The following is a 20,165-nucleotide window of genomic DNA, read 5'->3' as shown; positions in this document are numbered from 1 at the left end:
CTGGTGGAGGCCAGTGGGGAGGAGAGGAGCTGCCCTTGAGGGCCTGGTGCTCTCCAGCATCAGTGTGAGGCAGGAGGCAGCTACCTGCAGAGGATGCAGAGCCAGGGCTGAGCCCTGCTTTTCCCCGCGAGGAGAGCTCGCTGTCAGGCACCAGCCGTGTACAGCCCAGGGATCTGCCGCGGGATCTCTGCAGCAGCACGTGCTGAAACATGCAGCTGGTGAACAGGGAGCAGCTCCCTGCCGGCGTGCAGAGGCAGGTCTGGCTCCTGCCCCGGGGAAGGAGGAGGATCAGACCCCTCTCCTTCACCCACACAGCAGGGTAGAGCTGCTGCTACTTGCAAGACACCCTCCGGGATCCAGGGGGTGAAACCTTCTCGTGTCCAAACACAGCTGCTGCCTGCTATCAGCTCTGAAAGAAACAACCTGCCACCGATCAATGGTGAAACCCTGCAAACACAGCAACTCCCCAGAAAACAGGACTCCACCCTCGAATTATGGAAAAACTGTGAAAAAGCTCCCCCAAAGAGCCCGAGGCTCCTCCACTGCTCCTCAGTGAGATAAAAGGGATGTGGCAGCTCCCTGCCTGGATGGCTCAGCTCAGATGCAACACAAGTTTCCACAAGCCCCTGGCCATCCCGGGCTGGGGAAGAGGTACGAGCAGTCCTGAGGAGCTTCAAGCCTCAGCCTGAGCACCACTGAGCTCAAGGCAGCTGTGCCAGGGGCTCGGCAGAACTCGCTAAACTTTGGCACAGATGTGCAAGCTGTGGGAGAACATGGATGAATGCCTCCCGGAGGTTTGGACTCACCCAGCTGGCTCTACCAGGAGATAAAGGAGCTGCACTGTTTGAATATTAAACCCTTAAAATGCCCCCAGCAGCTTTACCCCAGCTCAGCGTCGTGATTCAGCTGCTCATCCGAGCCCACAGCAGGAGCTGGAGAACAGCCAGGTGAGCACCAGTGCAGCCCAAGGCTCCAGTGGCATCTCCAAGCTCCACAGTACAGCAGCCACCGACAGCTTGTTTTCCCATTGCTCCAGTCAAACTCTTCAAACCTGAGACCAGTACACAGGAGTGGAGATTCCCTGTTTTAGAGGCCAGAGAATCTTTGTGCTCTTAAGTCTGGAGAAATGGAGGCTCAGGGGGGACCTTTTCACTCTCTATAAGAACCTGAAAGGAGGCTGTAGACAGGTGGGGCTTGGTTTCTTCTCCCAGCTAAGAAGCAACAGGATGAGAGAAAATGGCTTCAAGTTGCACCAAGGGAGGCTTAGATAGGATAGGAGGGAAAAATTTATCAATGACAGGGCAGTCAGGCATTGGATCAGGCTGCCCAGAAAATGGTGGAATCACCACCCCTGGAACGTTCCAGAAACATCTGTATGTGGCATTTGGGGACATGGTGAAGGGGTGAACACAGCAGTGCCAGGTTAAAGGTCGGGCTTGAGGATCTTAGGGGGCTGTTCCAACCTTAAGGATTCCATGCATCAACTGCTGAGACAAAGCCCCAGGGATGAGGGTCCCCTTCCCTGCTGGAAGGACAGGAAAAAAGGCTCACCACCTTTCTAAGAGCCACATAACACCCCAGCCCTTTTCTGGCTCCCACAGGCAAGCAAAAGCTCTTATCCAAAATCCCTAAGACAGGACCCATCCCAGTCCCTCCCGATCCTTCCCAGTATGCCCAGATGCTTGGCTGCTGGTTACTGCCCCCTTCTCAGCTAACCAAGAGACCCAAAATCCATCTGCTACACCCACACCAGGCTGCCTCCAGCTTCCTTGGGTGGAGCTAAGTCGTGTGGTGCTGAGATAGAGCACCCCTGATTCATTCATTTATAACCCAGCGCCACAGTAGCCAGGAAAACAAAATGAAAACAGCAGCACCCAAACACTGGGCACATACTTTTTATTCTGGGGATAAAAATTGCTTATACATTTGGCAGCAACTATTTTCATAAAAGACTTTTATAAAAAATGTAAAAATAAGCAAATATTTTCCATTATTAATATAGGAAAATGCTGCTGTGTGAATGGTTACTCTACAACTTACGAGATAAAATACCACCTTAAGGAGATATTATCTTTACAAGTAGTTAAAAAAAATAAAATAAAGAGACAGAAGAAAGGCAGAGGGCCATCATATTAACAGGCCAGGCACGGAACTGGCTTCATTCCACAGAAAGCACTCATCTTGTAAAAGGCAGCCACATATATAAAAAAGGCACTTGGTTATTTGGAGCTAAGGAGCCAAAGCCCTTTGTTTCTTTAGCATGGATGCAGCAACACTTCATTATTTGCAGTGAAAGGTGTACCTGGACAGACCCCTCCCTGGAGGTCTGAGTCAGCTGCAGCTGAGCTCTGCAGGCCATGCTGCAGTGGGAACTTCACACAGAATTAAAAACTTCAGCCCAAAGTGACGGCCCCGGGAACCAGCTCCTCCTGAGGCCCTGCCTTCATGTACCATTGAGTGGAATTGTGGAAAAAAAAAAAAAAAAGAAAAAAAGAAAGAAAAGTAACTTTGACTGTTGATTAGAATGGAAAGAAACACCAGAGACAATACTGTACATGGTAGGGTGTTGGATGGCCCAACTTCAGTCCTTTGGCAGCAGCCGGCAGCCCCCAGCTCTTTGGAAGACGTGTCTGTAGCATTCCCCTGAAGAGGCAGGAGCAAACCATCCCCACAAATGTTCACTGGGCCTGCAGGCTGCTCTGGAGCCCTTCAGAGAAGCGCTGCTTTTGTGGACAGAGCAGGAAGAGTGGCTTAGGTCAGCGACAGCTGGCTTCCACAGCCCCAAAACCACTGGGGGAGCCGTGCTGTGACAGAGCACGTGGGCCACCTTGGGTGGGAAATCTGCACTCAGGCTGAAGCTGAGAGGAGAGCACAGCCCCAAACCTGGGTGCCAAGTGGCAGGAGGCAATGGTTTCTGAGAGATTTGTTCTGCTGCCACAGCCCAGCTCCTGGCACTCAGCGCTGCAGCTTCTGCATGCTGCCAGGGGAACACAAGGCAGCTCTCACCCAGGGCTGCAGCAAAAGGGACTTTCCAAAGGGCTGGATGTTGCTCCTGACGCAGAAGGACACACACCGCAAACATGTAACCGCATGTTTGACACTTGATAATACCATAAAGAGGCAGCATATGGTATCTGGAGGACAGGACACACAGCCACCCTTGGATGGAGGGGAGGGACTACTGTGCAAGAACGCTGGGAGCTCGTGTTAGCAGTTCGTGAAACACTCGTGTGCTCATCCCAAAAAGGCCTGTATCGGTTGCAGTGCATCTCTTCTGGCACGGGAGCCCACGAAGGCAGTCATGGACACTCCTGGCAGGATGGGGGGCACGGGGAGGGTAGTGTGTCAAAATGCTCAGGGGAGCCTCGGGGAAGAGATGGGGCCACACTGTGGTGGGAAGACCAGGTCAGACCAGCGTTTTCGGGAGGGAAAATAACAAAACAACCAACCTAAAAAGACTATATGCATATATAACCTCCTAATACCTGGGGAGCAGGCAGTGAGGATGCTAAGGGGTGTTAGTGGGTCTCTAGAAGACAAAGACTCCTGAAGAGGAAGTGGTGAAGCTGCGTGACAGGAGGTGTCACTTGACCTGCAGGTGTTTCGGGAGGTCCGGCTCGCTTGCTGAGCAGGAGCGGACGAGGGAAGGAGAGGGGCTGGGAATGAGGGTGCAGCTCTGAGCTGTGTCAAGGCAACTTGAACTCAAGGAGAACTAGTAGAAGGTGCTTCAGAGAGAGGTTACGTGGGTAACAGGAGGAGTAACAAAATAAGGATACAAAGCTGGTTTTGGCTAAATTTCTGGAGAAATGACCAGAAGATGTACTAAGCTGAAGAGCTGTCTCCCCCAAAGCAACGGTGGAACATGTTTAAAAGCAGACTGGAGAATCCAGTACAGACAGCAGTCACATCCAAGGTGCAGGGGAGTTGGTCAGAACTGGTCTTCTCCATCACCAGCTTCTACAATTCTCCGTTTAGCATAAAAGCATACAAGTCTACAGCGACCACAGTCCCTCCGACGAAAGAACATCCTGGGCTCATTAAGACTCTTGGATACTAAAATGGTTCTTCATTTCCATCCTGGAAGACCTTCATGAGTTCTGGAGTCCGTTTTAGTGGGGCTGCTCCGTGGGCAGCCTTCAGGCGTACACCTGCATGTTGCTGCGCTGCTGCTCCGTCATGTGGGCGGCTGCCGGCCCGCGCTGGTTGTTGCTGGGGCTGGTGGCCACGTCGGACCAGTCGGAGGCAGAGTGTGGCGAAGAGCTCGACCACTGGTCTGGAGATTCGGGCGACGGAGTCAGGTACGGGTGCTCCCCTTGTAAGTGCCGGTTGTGGCTAGGAGTCCGTTCTGTGGCCGAGGAGTAGCAGCTGTGCTGGGAGGGAGGCGTGGGGTACTTGCCCATCGAGCTCTGGAACTGGTGGTAGGCCGGCAGGACCGTCTGAGCCACCTGCCCGTCCTGCTGAGGGATGGCAGCCATGGAGAACGAGGCGCTGGGCAGCTGGGCTAGGTCTGGGATCTGGTACATGGAGTTAAGGGGCCCAGCCATGTTCTGAGCGCAGTTTGACTGGGCCTGCTGCGGCAGTGCTTGCTGGTTTATGCTGCCCTTGGGAACCAGCTGGAAAGTCATGATGGGGGGCAAAGACTCCCTGGACACCCCCAGGTGCTTCGCATCCGCTTGAACCAAGCCGCCCTGCTGGGAAACGCTGGGGTGGGAATGCATCACCTGGGGCACCATGCCGAACATCTCGTTGTACTGCGACTCGTTCACCTCCATGCGGTTCATCCACTCGCTGGAGACGTTGCCCGGCCGCAGCCTGCCCAGCCCGCTGTTGGGAGGGGTGGTTCTGTGCTGTGACAGCAGCTGGCTGACGGACGGCAGCACCGTGTTGGAGCCGCGGCCCAGGGGCTGCAGCTCGTGGAGGTTGGAGAAGGACATGGTGTGCGCGGCCTGCACCGAGGGAGCGGCCAGCAGCGAGCTGGGCGACGAGTGCAGCACTCCCGGCGACGGCATCACGGGAGAAGAGGTCGGTTCAGATGCAAAAGCATGGGGAGACTCCAGGGAATCCACCGGCGACAGGGTCACTGAGCTCTCTGAAAACTGCCCTTTGCCCTCGCTGAGGGACTTCTTCCTTCTCCTCTTGGCATCTTTGGTGAGGCTGGTGGGCATGCCTTTGGCGTTCGGTTTTCGTGACTTCTTGCTCAGCGAGGCGTGTTTCAGGTTGAGGAAGGACCTGTTGGGGCCGCAGATGACTGGGGAGAGGGCAGAGTTCAGCATGGCCCCGGGGTGGCCGGCAGGGCTGTGGGCCACATTGTACTCGTTGAGGAGCTGCACGATGTCGTGGTGCATGCGGTCCTGGGCCACGTCCCGGGGCAGCCGGTCCATGTGGTCTGTGATGTCTCGGTTGGCAAAGTGGTCCAGCAAGATTTTTGCGGCTTCGAAGCTGCCTTCTCGAGCAGCGAGGAAGAGTGGAGTCTCCTCCTGGAAACACAGACAGTAAATATTTCAGCGGCTTCAGCATGGGGGGACTGACTGACAGCTCCTAACCCCTCGTGGTGTGGCAACCCAGCAAGCGCTGTATAATGCAGTGTCACACTGAGAGTCCCCAAGAGCCAGCTCCTGGAGAGCTGCCCACTGAAAAAGGCAGATCACAGATGATTTCATACACAGCAGCAGAGCACAGGCTCAACTTTTTCACCAGGAAGGGCACTTATTGTGCCCTGGATCCTTGGAGGTACCTCCAAGCACGTGTTGCCTTTCTCCTATTGGCTCCTATGAGGAACAGTTACAAAAGGCTAAAACAACCCGGGTAAGGGACTAGAGTTTGTTGGTAGCTCTAAAATCAACTGAGCAACACACATCAATCAAAAAAAGACACTTTAGGCAGAGGAGAGAAATCAAGGACTTAGACACAGCAAAAACTAACAGTGAAGCTACAGAACATCTGCACAGTGCAGTCTGTCACACAGAGGGGCTTGTCCCCAACTCCACCCTGCACCGCGATGCCTGGAAACATCACAGGGCACGACTGCTGCTGTGCCACCAGCTATTTTTCTATCTGCTAACTGGAATCCAGTTGTTTGACACCAGCAGCACTTCACCTGCTGCTCTCACACTCCACTGACTGTGTCTTGCATTCCTTCTTTGCAAGGAAAGCAGGACAGCACTGATGCCCAGCACTTGGCTAAACAAGGAAGAGACCTGCTCTCCCATATCAGAAACCCTCTAAGACACCCAGCGCTTGGGGAGAGCTCCAGTCACAGCCTGGGTTTGGAAGGCCTGCACTGAGCACCAAGTTAAGAAAATCTGAACTTAGCTCACTACCAACAGTGAAGAGATGCTTTGAGTTAGGAAGCACAGGCCTGCTGACACTGCCACACTGTACCTTGTTATCCTGCATGTCTCTGTTGGCTCCATTTTTCAGCAGTACTAGTGTTGCTTCCACATTGTTGACAGCAGCAGCCCAGTGAAGAGCAGATTTACCTGCAGGGAAACACAAAAATGTCAGTAACAAACCAAGGAGCTGTTTTGCTACTTTGCTTCTCCTCCAGGATTGCTGAACCAAGCCACTGTAGCTCATTACCACTGAAGGACTTGGCAGGAGAGCTCAGTGTGTGATTTAGCACAGAACTCACAGAGAGCCCCCACTCTGGGAGAGCAGAACCCATCCCTCCCTACTCACACCATGGCAAGTATTTGCCCAGCCTGGCACATGGTGTTCACATTACCATGGTCATCCACAGCGTTGACATCAGCCTGGCAATTAATGAGCTCGGCCACCATCCCTTCCACAGCCAGACGCGCAGCCAGGATTAATGGCGTTGTCCCGTCATTCATCCGAGCATCCAAGTCTGTCACTCTGTTACGGATCAGGATCTGGACAACAGGGGAAGATGGATTTTTTTTTTTTCAGTACCACAACAGATCAAAACTGAGGATTGGCAGAATTTCAAGAGAAATTTTACAGTGACAATGAAGTGCAAGGACCCAGAAAAGACGTGATGGGCAAACAGACCAAATAAATACACGCCAGATGATTCACGCACACCAAGTTCTTCAAGCTACAAATACCCAAAGAAACTGGATACAAATAGCTCTGCCTGGCCACCACACTGTGGAAGAGCAGAGCTGTGAGCAAACAGAGGCTCATATAAACACAGAGCTCTCCCATGGCCATACCTGGAAGACTCCCTGGGCGTCAGCAGCCACGGCTGCGTGCAGAGGGGTCCGTCCCATGTTGTCCCGAGCGTTGGCGTCCGCCCCGGCATCCAGGAGCCGCTTGGCAGCGTCGGCTCGGGAGTAGCGTGCTGCCAGGTGCAGAGCCATCTCCCCCGTGCGGTCTGTCTGAGCCTGCAGGTTGGCCCCCTGGTAGATCAGGTCTGTGATGATGTTTGCTGAGGAGTCTTCCCCGTCCTCATCGTCCTCGCTGATGTCGGAGCCGCCCGCACGCAGAGATGCCAACATCAGTGGAGTGCATCCGTCTGCAGAGGGGAGATGGGGGTACAGTAATCCAGCAAAGGCATGGAAACCTTCCTACAATCCTTCTCCCCTGAGCTACAGACAATCCCTCCAGCTGCTTTAACCCAGACCTCTCCTTAAAGCCCAACAGCTAGTGAGTTGTCTTCCTTCCAAGCATGAGTACCTACTGCAAACCTAGCAGAACTTGAAATATTCCTCTAAAGACTGAGACCATCACAAAACAAAAAAACTTTGCTGCTAAAGTGTAACACTTCCACAAAAAGTAAAGGCTAGCTTAGAGAAGCAAGGGCTACAAAAATCCAAATCAAATCTGACAACTAAGTGTAACTGTTCATACAGATGCTCTAATCACATCCCTGGGGAAAAGAAATAGTTGAAGGAAAATTTATTGAACACCTAGTCACTGATTATTGGTGATATTCACTTCAGATATTTAACTGAAGTAAAATGCAGACAAAAGCCTTCATATCTACAGCAAGGTTATCATGAGAAGGATCCTGAAGCTGTGACAGTCAAGCACTCAGAGCTGACAAATGCCCCAGGATGAACACTCTCACACAGTCTGAGTACTTTGGGAGACACTGGTCTCACTCTGCTAAAGTCTCCAGTGATGGGATGTCCACAAAGGCTAAAGTCACCCTTTTCCAACCAGGATCCCTGCACTGTCAGTGGAAGGAGAAAGGCTCTCCAAACCTCTAATTTAACTTTGCTCCCTCTGATGGATCTCCCTCTCTGCTAATCAGAGAGGACAGAGCAGGAACACACCACCTCATGCTGCTGATTTTCACCCTTGTTAATACCCTCCTTGATGCAGAATAATTAAGATTGAAAACATCTCCATGTATTTTCAGCAATCCATAAAAATGCACGTTATGTGAATTCCCCTAAAATCCCACGACTGCAGCTGTAGACCCTGATGCTTTCTTGCTGATTTTACTGCTTTCCTGCACATCCCTCAGAGGAAAGCAAGAGGGACTGACACGGCAACAGAAAGGAACCTCACTCTGCTAGTCACTTCACTGGGAACCCCCCAGCAGAAATACAAGACCATTTTTTCAGCAATGATTTGTCACAAGCAGGAGACACAACAGCTCCTCTGCAATCACAGAGCACTGCAGAAAGCCACACTGGGTTCTCTGGACATAAATAAGGTGATGTCTCCTACTGGAAGTAACACACACAGCTCTAATGCCCTGCTCTCATTTTCCAGTTTCTGATCACTGAGTCTTTCCTGCTCTCTGCTTTAGGACAGTTCCAAAATTTTCTAGAAATGCAGGGCACTGGAGGAGCAGGCTCTGCCCAGGCTTCAGCAGCCGGAACACTCCTCCTAGTGGCTCCCCACCACAGGACACACAGCCTTCCTTCCACCCTGCTCCTTTCCCAGGATTTGCTGGACAGACTGCAGCAAAGAATGGGCACGGGTTCAGTTCCAAGATTCAGCCCTGTCTAGAGACCCTCTCTGCTGCTCTCCAAAGCTATACCTCCTTTTGTGCTTCTCCCCGCCACTGCTGGCTCTGCTCCCTTGTCCCAAATGAACACTCCTCAGTATTCCAGTCAGGCTGTGGTCTCCTCTCTACTGCCACAACACAAAGAGCAGGGAGACAGAGCAGAGAAAGGAGCTTTCCTTTCCTCCAGCACCACAGCTCTGGGAAAAAACATTCTCAGGATAGGTCTGGCTTGCTCAACCCCTGCAGTTGTCCTGGCCTGTCTTCTGCACAGGGACAGCACAGCATTAAATCCCTGGAATAATTAGCTGCCACCCTCCACCAAGTTTCTCAGGTACATGCAGCTCTTTTCAGAGCCTTGCAAGCTGGCCACACACGGTTGGTTTTATGAGGCTAGCAAAAGCACATCCAGCTAGACAGTCACAATTAAGTGCTTTATGGACTACTAGAGAAAAAAAAAAAAGCTGTGGACACAATGTCTTTTTTCCTCCTTCCAGCTTGTTCTCTCAAAGAGCTGGAAAAGAACCCAAAAGCATCTAGCTGGAGGCAGACACCCAGCATGGAAAATTCCAGTCTAAACCACTGAAGTTTTACTAACTGAAAAAAAAAAAGAGGAGCATATAATAGGGACAGTTCATCAATTTTAATTATAGGTGGTGTTACCAGTTATGCCTATAATTGCATTACCCTGGTTACACACTCACAATAACTCCAATGAAAAGAATGTCCTCACTGCTCTGGGGGACAGCAGAAGAATAGAATGGGGAGACAAAGGTGGTGGCAGCATTTTATAAACTCTTCTGTTTGCTGTCTTTCCGTAGGACAGCCCCTGAGTACATGCACAGTGACACAGTAAAGTCCACCAGACTCAGGCATAAGCTACTGCAAGCTGGGATATAAGGAACCAACAGGAAAAATCTCTAGGCAATGCTTCTGGAGGACACTGGTGCTCTTGCATCCCCCTAAATCTGAGAGACTGCAGAAGGTGGTGGGTTAAGAGAGGGAACAAACCCTTGGTACACTGAGGTGCTTCTCCCCTCTCTAGAATAGATCTCTAGTGTTCAACCTGCACCTGCAGCAAGGATCTACCTCACCCAGCTTCATGTGGCTCCGGCCCAGAGACCTGCACTCAAGTCAGTCAGCCTGAACACACTCTGCAATTAATTGGGGGCAACAAAGCATTACTGGGGTGTGAACCATCCAGTTTTCAGATTTCTTGGGACAGAGGGGAACTACCTCTCAGAAGGGCCCATTTTTTCCCATCTGTCTGCAAAAGTGAGGGTGGCCAGGGCAGAGAAACAGCCACATTAACTGTGAGGAACCCTACCCCTCCTTACTAACCCATTATTCCAACACCTGTCAGACTTTTAAAATTATTTCTGCCCCTGACAGCTGCTTGCTTCTGATGCCACAGAGAGAAACAATTTAGAGCAGCTTGCTGCAAGCTTCACAATTGTATCTGGATGGCAGGAAAACAACTCACAGGTCAGTATTATTTCATTGCTGTTGTTGGACAAAGCTTTGGGGGAACATGAAAATAAGCAGTCTGGAGTCTTACGAACATTACTGCCTGCACTTGGAAAGCTTCTAGCCTGCCACACAACTAGAAGTTTCAATAGGGGAAATAAAGAAAAGCTTAAATTTGGCAGAAACTGATGGTTTATGTTCTCACACTCATTACACAAAAATCCCTCCTTCCCTTTGCATTTAGAAGAGCTAACGGGTCAATGAGCAGAAAAGACAATGGAAAGGAAGTGAGAGAATGGGTCCAGTCATCCTTCAATTGCACAGAAATATTCCCACAAAAAGCAGCAAAAAAAGGAACTGCAGCAATATCATCAGCATCACCTCTCTGCATATAAGCAAGAGCCGCGTTTGCAGCTCTTCCAACCAGAATGAAGTTCTTGGTCAGCTGTCTCCTCTCAGAACCCAGAGATCAGTTATTGCCAGATGACCCACCCAGCCCCTTACCAGCTTATGCAGCTTTCATAAAAAGCAGGAGAGGTTCCCAGGGCATCTAGTCATTTGGGACTGAGAGAGAGCAAACCTGCCTGCATGTTAAAGAAACCTTCCAAGTCCACAGTTTTATTATCAATTCAATGACTTGATTATCATAAGCTGAAGATATAAATTAGGGAATAAAAAAAAGTCATGCACAATCTTGTTGCATTGCTACTGTGCTCAGGACAGACACCTCACACACTGCTAATGAGGGTGGACTGTCTGCCACAAACTCACTTATTCAGGAAAAGGCCATCCCTGCACACACCTCAGGTATAAAATCTGCTAACCTGGTCCTTAGAAAAGTCTGGCATAGATCTCTGCGGTGATCCAACTGGAGAAACTGGGGGTTATTCCCAGCACAATTATGCATTCAAAATTTTGGACAATACCACTTAGGCACACAGTATTATAAATTAGATGCTACAGGTGCTTGCTCTCTTCCTCCTGGCTCCATGATATTCCATGTGCTACATAACACAGTTTAACCTTTCTGGCTTTTTTTTTTCCCAAGAGTGCACACTGTGCTTTCCTTGAGCACCATAAAACTCCTGCTGGTGTTCCTGTACACTCCATTTAATTTGTAACATCAGCACCCCAGCCACTGGAGACAGGGGAGGTTGGTGCCTGGCTGGCAGGACACACAGACACTGAATACTGACCTGGCCCTCTGACATTGACATCCAGAACATCCACTTCTTGGTCTGCCTGAGGGGGTGTGAGGGCCAGTGAGGTGCTCCCACAGACGTCTGCAGCCTCCAGGTGCTGCTGTGTCCACTGGCGGTGGTCAATCTGCTCGTCCCCTTCTGGTAGCAAGGCCTGGTCCTCAGCCTGAGCACAGCAAATGAGCAGTTGATTCAAAATATCCAGCAAGTGACACCCAGAGTTCTTGGGGTGTTCTTAGTTATGGCTGGGTTTCTTAGGGTTTTGTTTGCTTTCTCAAATTTTAAGGGGGTTGGTTTCCTTTTAAGCTAATGGTAGTCTACATTTACTTCTGCTTGGCATTCTCAGCTTTTATACCCTCACCATACATTATAAGGACTGAGCTGCAAGACATGACATTAACCTTCTTGTCCCTTTTGCTGCTGTAGGGAGGGAACACTGGAACAGAAGGCATTGACTTTCTCCACTTTCTCCACCAGCCTGTGGTGGCAGTGTTAAGCTGAGGATTTGCTCCTCAGACACCATTAATATATTACCAATCCCTAGGCCAAGGGGGGTTTGAGCAAGGGAAGTTAATGTAGATGGTTGTCCCACCAGCAGTTTCAGGTGGTATTTAAGTCTTGGAGCTGCTTACCTTAGCTCTCTTTGGCTGAGGTCCACCATCACCTGCCCAGTGCTCAGTGGTGCCAGGGTCAGCCAGGTTACCCTCTGGTATCTGCACTGACAGATTTCTGACAAACAAGGAGAACATATCACTCTGCAGCCTGAGCAGGTGCTACTGCTGCTACTTACACTATCCTGCAGAGACTACCAAAGGGGTGCTTGTAAGTTTGGTAGCTTGCAAACAGAGGAACCAAGAAACTACAAATTTCAGGCAGCCAACAGTGGCATTAAATGCACTTAGAATTGCAAAGTTATTTAATTCAGTGGAAAGCCAAAACTGCATAAAGCTTTTGAAATTTTGCATTACTTCTGAGTCACATTTTTGATGCACTGAGCTAGAGATATTAGAAGTTTGTTGTCATCTATCAACCTAAAAATGTCTCACCTATTCCAGGAGAAAATTAGGCAAACAGTACCTGGCTGCTGATCTATACTGCTCAGTGTCAGAATACCAAACTAAACCAGGAGACCAGATTCCTTGCTGGCATTTTATATATTACAATTAATTAAAATCCTTCTGTCCAAACCAGATGTTTTTAAATGTAGAGGAATAGCCTAAGAAGTTCCACCTTAAAAGGAAGCTTTCTTTTAAGTGCCTTTGATAAACATACTTCAGCCACATTCTGAAAATCCTCAAGCCACTAATAAACAGAATGTCAGTGGCCTAAATGCAAACTTACTTGAGTCCAACAGCATCTTCCCCAACGGGCTCTCTGCGTTTGTGGTTGCTGGGATCCCTGCGCAGGATGAATCCCTCTGGCAGCCACAGGGAGCCGTGCTTGCGCTTGCGCTTGGCCATCATCACACCCAAGAGAAGGATCAGCAGGATGATCAAAGCTGCCACAGCTAGGAGGTAAAGCAGCTGGGTCTTTGGTGGTAACAAGGGTTCACCTGAAAAAACACAGTGTGATTAACACAGTGGAGACAACAATCTTCAACCTCTAGACTCTTTTCTCAGCACAGTCCTTCCCACAGGGAGCATGTTGTCTCTACACAGAGTTTAGGCTCCACTGAGACTGCTGTAAGTACGTATCACTTCTTTTTGACTTCCCTTGGTCTGATTTCTCAAAGTATTTTTTAGAGTATCTGGCTGCTGAACCAAAGATATTCCTCCTGTCACCCTCACTCAGCATAGAGAGAGATGACCTACATGAAGATACAAGCATGACCCAACTAGGAAAAGCAATAATGCCAATCAGAACAGGTTTGCAGCTGAGCCTCTGACTGAGGGAGATGGAGCAGAAATCAAAGAGATTACATATTGTCAGAGGAGAAAACATCTGGTAGACTGGACTGAGGCATGCCTCCCAGCCTTTCTCTCTAAATGGCACCTTTTCCATTGAATTCATGGCTTAAAGCACATGAATGGTTTTAGTGCAGAGATCACCACTGCAGGGCTCTAGCATGAGAGATTACTGATTCTACAAGTATTAAAGTGACTGGGCTCTAAATTAAATGTCCTGCCCTACTAACCAGATGTGCCCTCTGTGCACTTTGCACAAACATACTCCTATAACTGGGGACAAAAAAGTTACATCACAGAAACCATACTAGACACAAGAAGAGGATGATCAATAATCTGAGTATTTTGCAAGCCCAGCTGCCTCCCTCAGTAATTTTTCCTCTAAAATTACTCACTTTGGACAGACACAAAGGGATAGGGCAGCATGCCCTTGATGGCCTGAGCAGCTAGGAGAGCTGCAGCAGCTTCTGTGTTGTGAAAGCATTGCTCCGAGTCCTCTACACACTGGCGGTTGTCAATCTCCAGGAACACCTTGGTGCTGCAGAGACACAGTAAGAGGGCACAGAAGTCAGTCACAGAAACTTATGCCAAAGCAGTGGGTGAAACTGCAGCAGCCTTTTATGCTAATCTTTCTACCTCAATGCTGGGCAGTTGCAAGAGTGCTGCGTTTTCTAATTTACAAAACAGCCCACACCCCTAGAAAGTCTAGAATGCCCCATACAACTACAAGCAAGAGTACCCAGCACAACAAGGCCAGAGGGAGCCTGCTGGAACCCAGAAGCTTGGGAGTTTTGAACTTTCTGTGCTTTCTGGCATTGACCCCCAGGAGAACACTACTTTTGACTTGAGGCCTTGGAGAAGGCTTCCAAATTTCAGTGACAGAGTTAAAGTCACAGGTATGTAGTTAGAATAGAAGTGTGTAATTTCACATGGTAAAGGGTTTGGAATTTGGGGTTTTTAGAATATAGTAACAGGTATGGGACAAGATGGGGGCACTTGGGCATTGCCACATCTTCTTTTTCTTGTTCCTTCTTCTTTATTCTTCTTAGTTTCAGGTAGTAGTTTTTGGTTGGATAGTTAGTGCTGCACTGCAGGTCATAGGTGTTTGGTTATTGGGTCAAAAGCATAAATAATATAGGTGTTAGCACTTTATTGGACTGTTTAGCTTTAAAAGATCTTGTATTAAGCTAGATTCACCTCTATTTTGCTTGTTTTTAGCTGGTAGCTAGAAGTGTTGCAGAACTCTCTGTACTCTAGATAAGATTTAATAAAATCCAAACAAGAAACCAAGTCCAAATGAAAAATTTGTTTCCTTTGCGTTTTTAATCCTGACTCTGAGTGAAGGCAGAAGAAAATTAAGACAAACCACTAACTGGGTGGTGCAGCTAACCCATTACAGGAGCCACTCACCCAATGACCTCCTTCTCCAGCTCTCTGTGCTTGCGAACGACCACGAGCGACCGACGGCTGCGCGCCGCCGATTTCTCCCCGTAGTAGGGGAACACCATGGGGTTTCCCTGGGAGTCCAGCTTGATCCTCAGGTTGGTGTGCAGCAGCGTGCCCAGGGTGCGCAGGAAGCTGCGGACATCCCCCAGCAGCTCGTCGGGGCGCATGAGCACCACGATGATCAGGGTGCCCTCTGCCAGCTTCTCGGCTTTGTCACCGTCGCAGTCCAGCCCGTCCCAGCCGCACTCCTTGCTGTTGCAGCCCTGGTCGCAGCGCCCGTCTGCGTAGTGGTCTGCACAGTACTTGTCATACCTGCAGCAGGGAGAGGTTTATGGGGCAGCACACAGCACCTGTGTGCTCTGCACTGCACACCTGCACTCTGGGTCTTACACTCTCCAGCGTCATTTGAGGCAAAACAAATTATCAGGATATCAGGAGAAGAAATGCAACCCCAGGATAAGCTTTCACCCTCTCAGGCTGCAAGTAGGATGCACAGAAACCCCCCAAGAACCCATTATTTAATTCTGGTAACAGGGTAAGATTATTCTGTTTTGTAAGATGTCTAACACCTCCTGCCTCACCAAGGCAGCATCATCACTGCAAAGCTGTAGCATTTGCCACAATTAACTGAAGAGAAAGAAGTGCCACCACAAACAAGCTAGAGAACGCGTTCAGAGGCAGCAAACACAGCTGGCATTAAAATACAGGTATTAGTAGTATGCAGCAAAATTCAGGATAGCAGGTAGTACTATTAAAATCCAGTACAAGGTTAAAACACTACCATTGTTCAAGTTATTGACTTAGTGCACTGCACACAAATCCCAAAAACAGACGAGAAGTACACAAAGCAGCAGAAACTCCTGGATGCCAAGCTTTCAGCAAGGACAGCAAGAGAAACAATGGGAGAGAAGGGAGCAACAGGCAGGAGTTATGTTAGTGACACAGAGAAAATGCTCTCAGCATGGAGCCTTACTTGCACGTCCTGCTATTTTTCTGACACTCAAAGTTGTCAAACAGGCACTCGGGCGTGTTGCAGAACTCGTCACACTGTCCATTGAAAAGCAGCCAGCAGGGCAGGGAGGAGGAGCAGTTGGCCCAAGGATTCTCCATTTTCAGGGAGCAGTCGCCTCCATCCCACTGGCAGGCGTGGGTGTTGCAGTCTTCATCACAATAGTCATCATTGGCTTTTTCTGCACACTGGGGATTCTGACATCCTCGGGGCTCCGGGCTGAAAGTCACAGGCTGCTCACAGTGGCTGCCCTGGGTGTGAGCAGGGCACTGGCAGTAATAGTAGGGAGGCTGAGGATGAGGGTGGCAGCTGCCCCCATTCTGGCAGGGGGCACTGGCACAGGCCAGGTTTGTCTGGCATTCCTCTCCCACAGACAGCTTGGGGCAATAGCACCGTGGACCAGAAGATGTTTGAATGCACTGCTCCCCCTTCTTGCATTTCACTTGTCCACAGGTACTGTGGCTGCTGAACTCACATTTTGCTCCAGAATAACCCTGTAGAAAAAATGGGCACAACAATCAGTGTCACAAACCTATTCCTCCACACACTGAGGGCTGGAGGCAAGGTGTCATGTGCAAATCCTTTCTCCCTGTAACTCCTCTAGCCTAACTGCAGGAGCCATGACTTTCTGGGCCTAAACTCCTGGATAAACTAGGAAATCACAAGGCTCTGTTATGTTTGGAAAACAGCCTAGAAGAGCCACAAATAAGGGGAATCTTGCAGCAAGCAAAGAAAACACAGGACTGTGAAAAAAAAAAAAAAAGTTCTAATTTTATGGTAGGTTTAAGACAAAAAAGCCAGATGTGATACTTAAAGATCACACTTGTATGGGGTAGCCACAGGCAGCATCACGCTCCTGGGGCATCTGAAGACCTGGGTTTCCCTGCTAAGCAGATCAACTGAAGAGTGTCCAGGCTTCACCTGCAGTGAAGCAGTGAGAGCCCTGGCAGTGAGCTCTGGAGCTGGGCAGGCACTGCAGGCTGGGGACACTTGCTTACCGGGGGACACTGGCAGATGAAGCCATCGGGCATGTTGCTGGCCACAGCGCAGGTGCCGCCATTCTGGCATGGCTTGCGGGGACACACGTCGATGACACTCTCACAGTGACGGCCTGGATGCAGCACAGGGAGAGAGGAGAGCAGAGAAATGTGTGAGTGATCACTCCAAAAAGCCATCAGAACACTCCAGTGGATAAGCAGAGAGCTGGGCACTCTGGTGAGAGTGTTTTGGAGGGAGCCTCTTTGGGTAACACGTGGTCTCTGCGTAGCTGCCTGAGCTACAATTTTGATTTAGCTTCTGAGCCAATATTAGCTCTGCCAGTTAAATCTGGCAGACGAAATGCTAATCATAAATAAAAACCAATAGATCATAAAAATGTTAAAGAGCTGAAGAAAGTGATTAAAAAAATGGACTGGGCTCACTGTATTTTAAGCAATTGCTGAAAAGAATATTTAACATTGTGGATTTAACACCACATGACTATTGTTATATTTCTTCTGCATTCTTACAGATTCACAATTAATTTTGTGGGAAATGAAGTGCAGTGCTCAGTGATGTCAAGCAAGCTGCTTGCAAACCCCTGCTTCTGACTCTACCAGTAGAAACCCCAGAAGAAGATTTTGTGCAAATAAGACAAGGGCCAGAAGCCACAAGGTGTATTTGGAGACATCTGACCGTGTCTGCCTCCTCAAGAACACACAACACAGCACAAAGACAGACTGTGCTGCTGTCATCTCCAGGTCAGCCAGGCACAGAGGCTGGAAGCTATGTACCACACCAGTCTGGGGGTTCCTAACACTTCTTTACTTTTTAGGAGATGCTCAATGAGTCCAAATCACACTGTACCAGGAGTGAATAGGAGCACCAAGCAGAGTCTCCTCAGACTGATCAGCCAGACAGAGACCTTACTGCACTGACCAGCTTTGCAGCAGCTCCCACAGTCAAACTGACACACCAAACTTCTGAAAGCTGGGGATGATCTAAGCATGACTTGGACCCCCTAGGGAAACATTCACAGAAGTCTCCAGACATGTGCAGCCAAGGTTTTGCAGACAGGGCAGGATGGCCCACAGAGTGCTGGCATCCCACCAGTCCTAGGCCACAGCAAAGCCACCCTGTCCCCTCCCAGGCAGAAGGGCCAGTGTGGAATGTGCAGGAGACAGACAGCTAGAGGAGGAAGCATGTTCCCCCTCTGTGCCTAACATTTCCAGACAGACCTCATGTCTGAGACACAGCAGCTCTGCCTGCTCCTCCTGGGGTGCAGCAGGCCTGCACTCCCCATGGCACAAGACCCAGCAACCCTTCTTTGAGGGTAAGAAGCCACATGAGGCATAATTCATAAAAGCAGCCTTAACAGACAGGCTTAAAATAAATCCATCTGGTGCCCTGCACCAGTGTCCCACCAGCTCCACTTCCCTCATACATCACTCTTTCAAGAATTTCTTTTGGCAGGATAAGTAATGAATGAATTCTTCAAGCGTGTATCTTTGTGATTTTTCTTCCAAATTTAGTGGAAAACCACAGCATCTTTAAATTTTAAGAAAAAATAAGAGTAAAAACTGCTGGTAAAGCATGCAGGAAAGGTCACTGCTAAGCAGGGAAAGTGAAAGGTTTTAATGGAGGAAAACCGAATGCATAAGAAGTTCAACTGACATGGAAAATGGAAAGCTGAAAGTTAAGACACATCTGGAGACTATTAGACCAAACTTAAGCCCAGTGGGAGGCAGAAAGCAGAATAGCAGCAATGCTAACAAAGATGAGCTCTAGAGAGAGTGAGACATAAGTCTGCACAGCGTGAAGTTCTTGCAAAATTGTGATTCAAAGTCGGATTGTGGAAGGATCACCAAGCTAGGAATGTACAGCCTGTCTGTGCACGGAATGCTCCATCCTGAGCACATCACCAACATAAGGAGGAAAGGCAGTGAGGAATAGAAAAGAAGCCAAAATCTGATTATGACACCATGACACTGATTTATAGACAATATGAAGCCTATGGCTGCTTCACAACAGGAAAAGCTGCAGATAAGCTGACACATGAACTATTACACTTTCAATATTAGAAATGTGAAATTATGAAGGCAAGAAAAGCACCACAACGAAAGAAAAGTCCAGGAAGCCAAGTGTCTCAGGAGATTCCTTTGTCTGAGACAGCTCTGGAAGCCAAATTTCTTGGAAGGCTTAGAAGAAAGACTGGTTTAAAAATTGAAACACGTTGTAGGGAAAACAATCAGACGTTGTGAAGGGAAGTGGCTGGATAAGAGCACTGCCAGGAAAGGACAGAACTCAAGAGCATTCCTCAAGATGCTGCCATTAAATTGGAAGCATGGTCCTGACTACTCACCAGTGAAAGCACTACGGCAGATGCACCTGTAATCATTTGTCAGCTGGACACAGTCCAGGCTCCCTCGAGGGTTGCAGGGGTTGGAGAGGCACTCGTTGATGTCCCCCTCACAGCGTTCTCCTGCAAAGCCCTGGGGGCAGAGGCAGCTGTAGCCCCCAATCTGGTCAATGCACTGCCCTCCGTTGAAGCAGCGGGGAACTCCAGAGTCAGAGATGCAATCATCCACGTTCTCCTCACAGAAGCGCCCTGCCAACACAGGAGTGACAAATTCAGCATACAGCACCGTGGTTGCCTTTCCTGTGATGCCTTAATCCACATTCTGTACTGCATTAATATGTAACTCTGAACTTTATATATTAGCAAGTTCTCTTCACAGTTCAGTCACACAAAACAATCCTTTTCCAGCCCAAGGACAGCACTGCAGCTTCAGCCCCAAAAACTGCAAACAGCAGGGAATTGAGGAGAGCAATCTGGGAGGGTGGTACTGCAGAACCTGGAGCTGGAATTGGACAATGAACCCCAATATGGGAATGGACCCAAACTTACAAAAGTGTGAGAACTCGTGACTCTGAGCCCACCTTGGGTGTAGCCATAGCCGGGCTCTTGCACTGCCCAAGGTGAATCCTTTGAGGGCTTTTAATAAATCCCTACTTTATTCCTTTAACTCTGTCTAATCTCTGTTCTAGTAGCCTCTCAAAGCATCACCTCCACTGCTCATCCACCTTCCACTGCTCATCAAGTTTTAAGGCCACGTCACACACAGTCCCTGAAATAAGCAGGAAAAGATCTCAGCTTAATACACTCCCCACCCTCTGCAGACAGCCAGCTCCAGAGCAGGCTTAGGGTACATGTGTTTTACATCCAGGCTGCCCTCAGTGCT

At 49.3% G+C, this 20,165-nt stretch overlaps 1 protein-coding gene across 1 annotated transcript in view; it reads right to left on the bottom strand.

Annotated features, from left to right (window-relative positions):
- Positions 1-1,879: 1,879 nt before the first annotated feature.
- NOTCH2 (notch receptor 2) overlaps positions 1,880-20,165 on the bottom strand; it is an 87,057-nt gene continuing 68,771 nt past the window's right edge. The window contains exons 22-33 of the mRNA XM_033067317.1: positions 19,286-19,531; positions 16,944-17,056; positions 15,910-16,439; positions 14,901-15,248; positions 13,886-14,028; positions 12,928-13,138; positions 12,219-12,315; positions 11,584-11,752; positions 7,176-7,477; positions 6,725-6,872; positions 6,382-6,479; positions 1,880-5,477 (exon numbers count right to left, since the gene is read on the bottom strand). Of these exons, the coding sequence (XP_032923208.1) occupies positions 4,137-5,477; positions 6,382-6,479; positions 6,725-6,872; positions 7,176-7,477; positions 11,584-11,752; positions 12,219-12,315; positions 12,928-13,138; positions 13,886-14,028; positions 14,901-15,248; positions 15,910-16,439; positions 16,944-17,056; positions 19,286-19,531 (3,746 nt within the window). The 3' untranslated portion in view covers positions 1,880-4,136. The remainder of the gene's footprint in view (positions 5,478-6,381; positions 6,480-6,724; positions 6,873-7,175; positions 7,478-11,583; positions 11,753-12,218; positions 12,316-12,927; positions 13,139-13,885; positions 14,029-14,900; positions 15,249-15,909; positions 16,440-16,943; positions 17,057-19,285; positions 19,532-20,165) is intronic.

The sequence above is a fragment of the Catharus ustulatus genome, chromosome 9 (assembly GCF_009819885.2).
Source record: "Catharus ustulatus isolate bCatUst1 chromosome 9, bCatUst1.pri.v2, whole genome shotgun sequence".
Taxonomy (NCBI): domain Eukaryota; kingdom Metazoa; phylum Chordata; class Aves; order Passeriformes; family Turdidae; genus Catharus; species Catharus ustulatus.
Note: the sequence above shows the minus strand (reverse complement) of the source record. Positions and strands in the feature narration are given on the sequence as shown.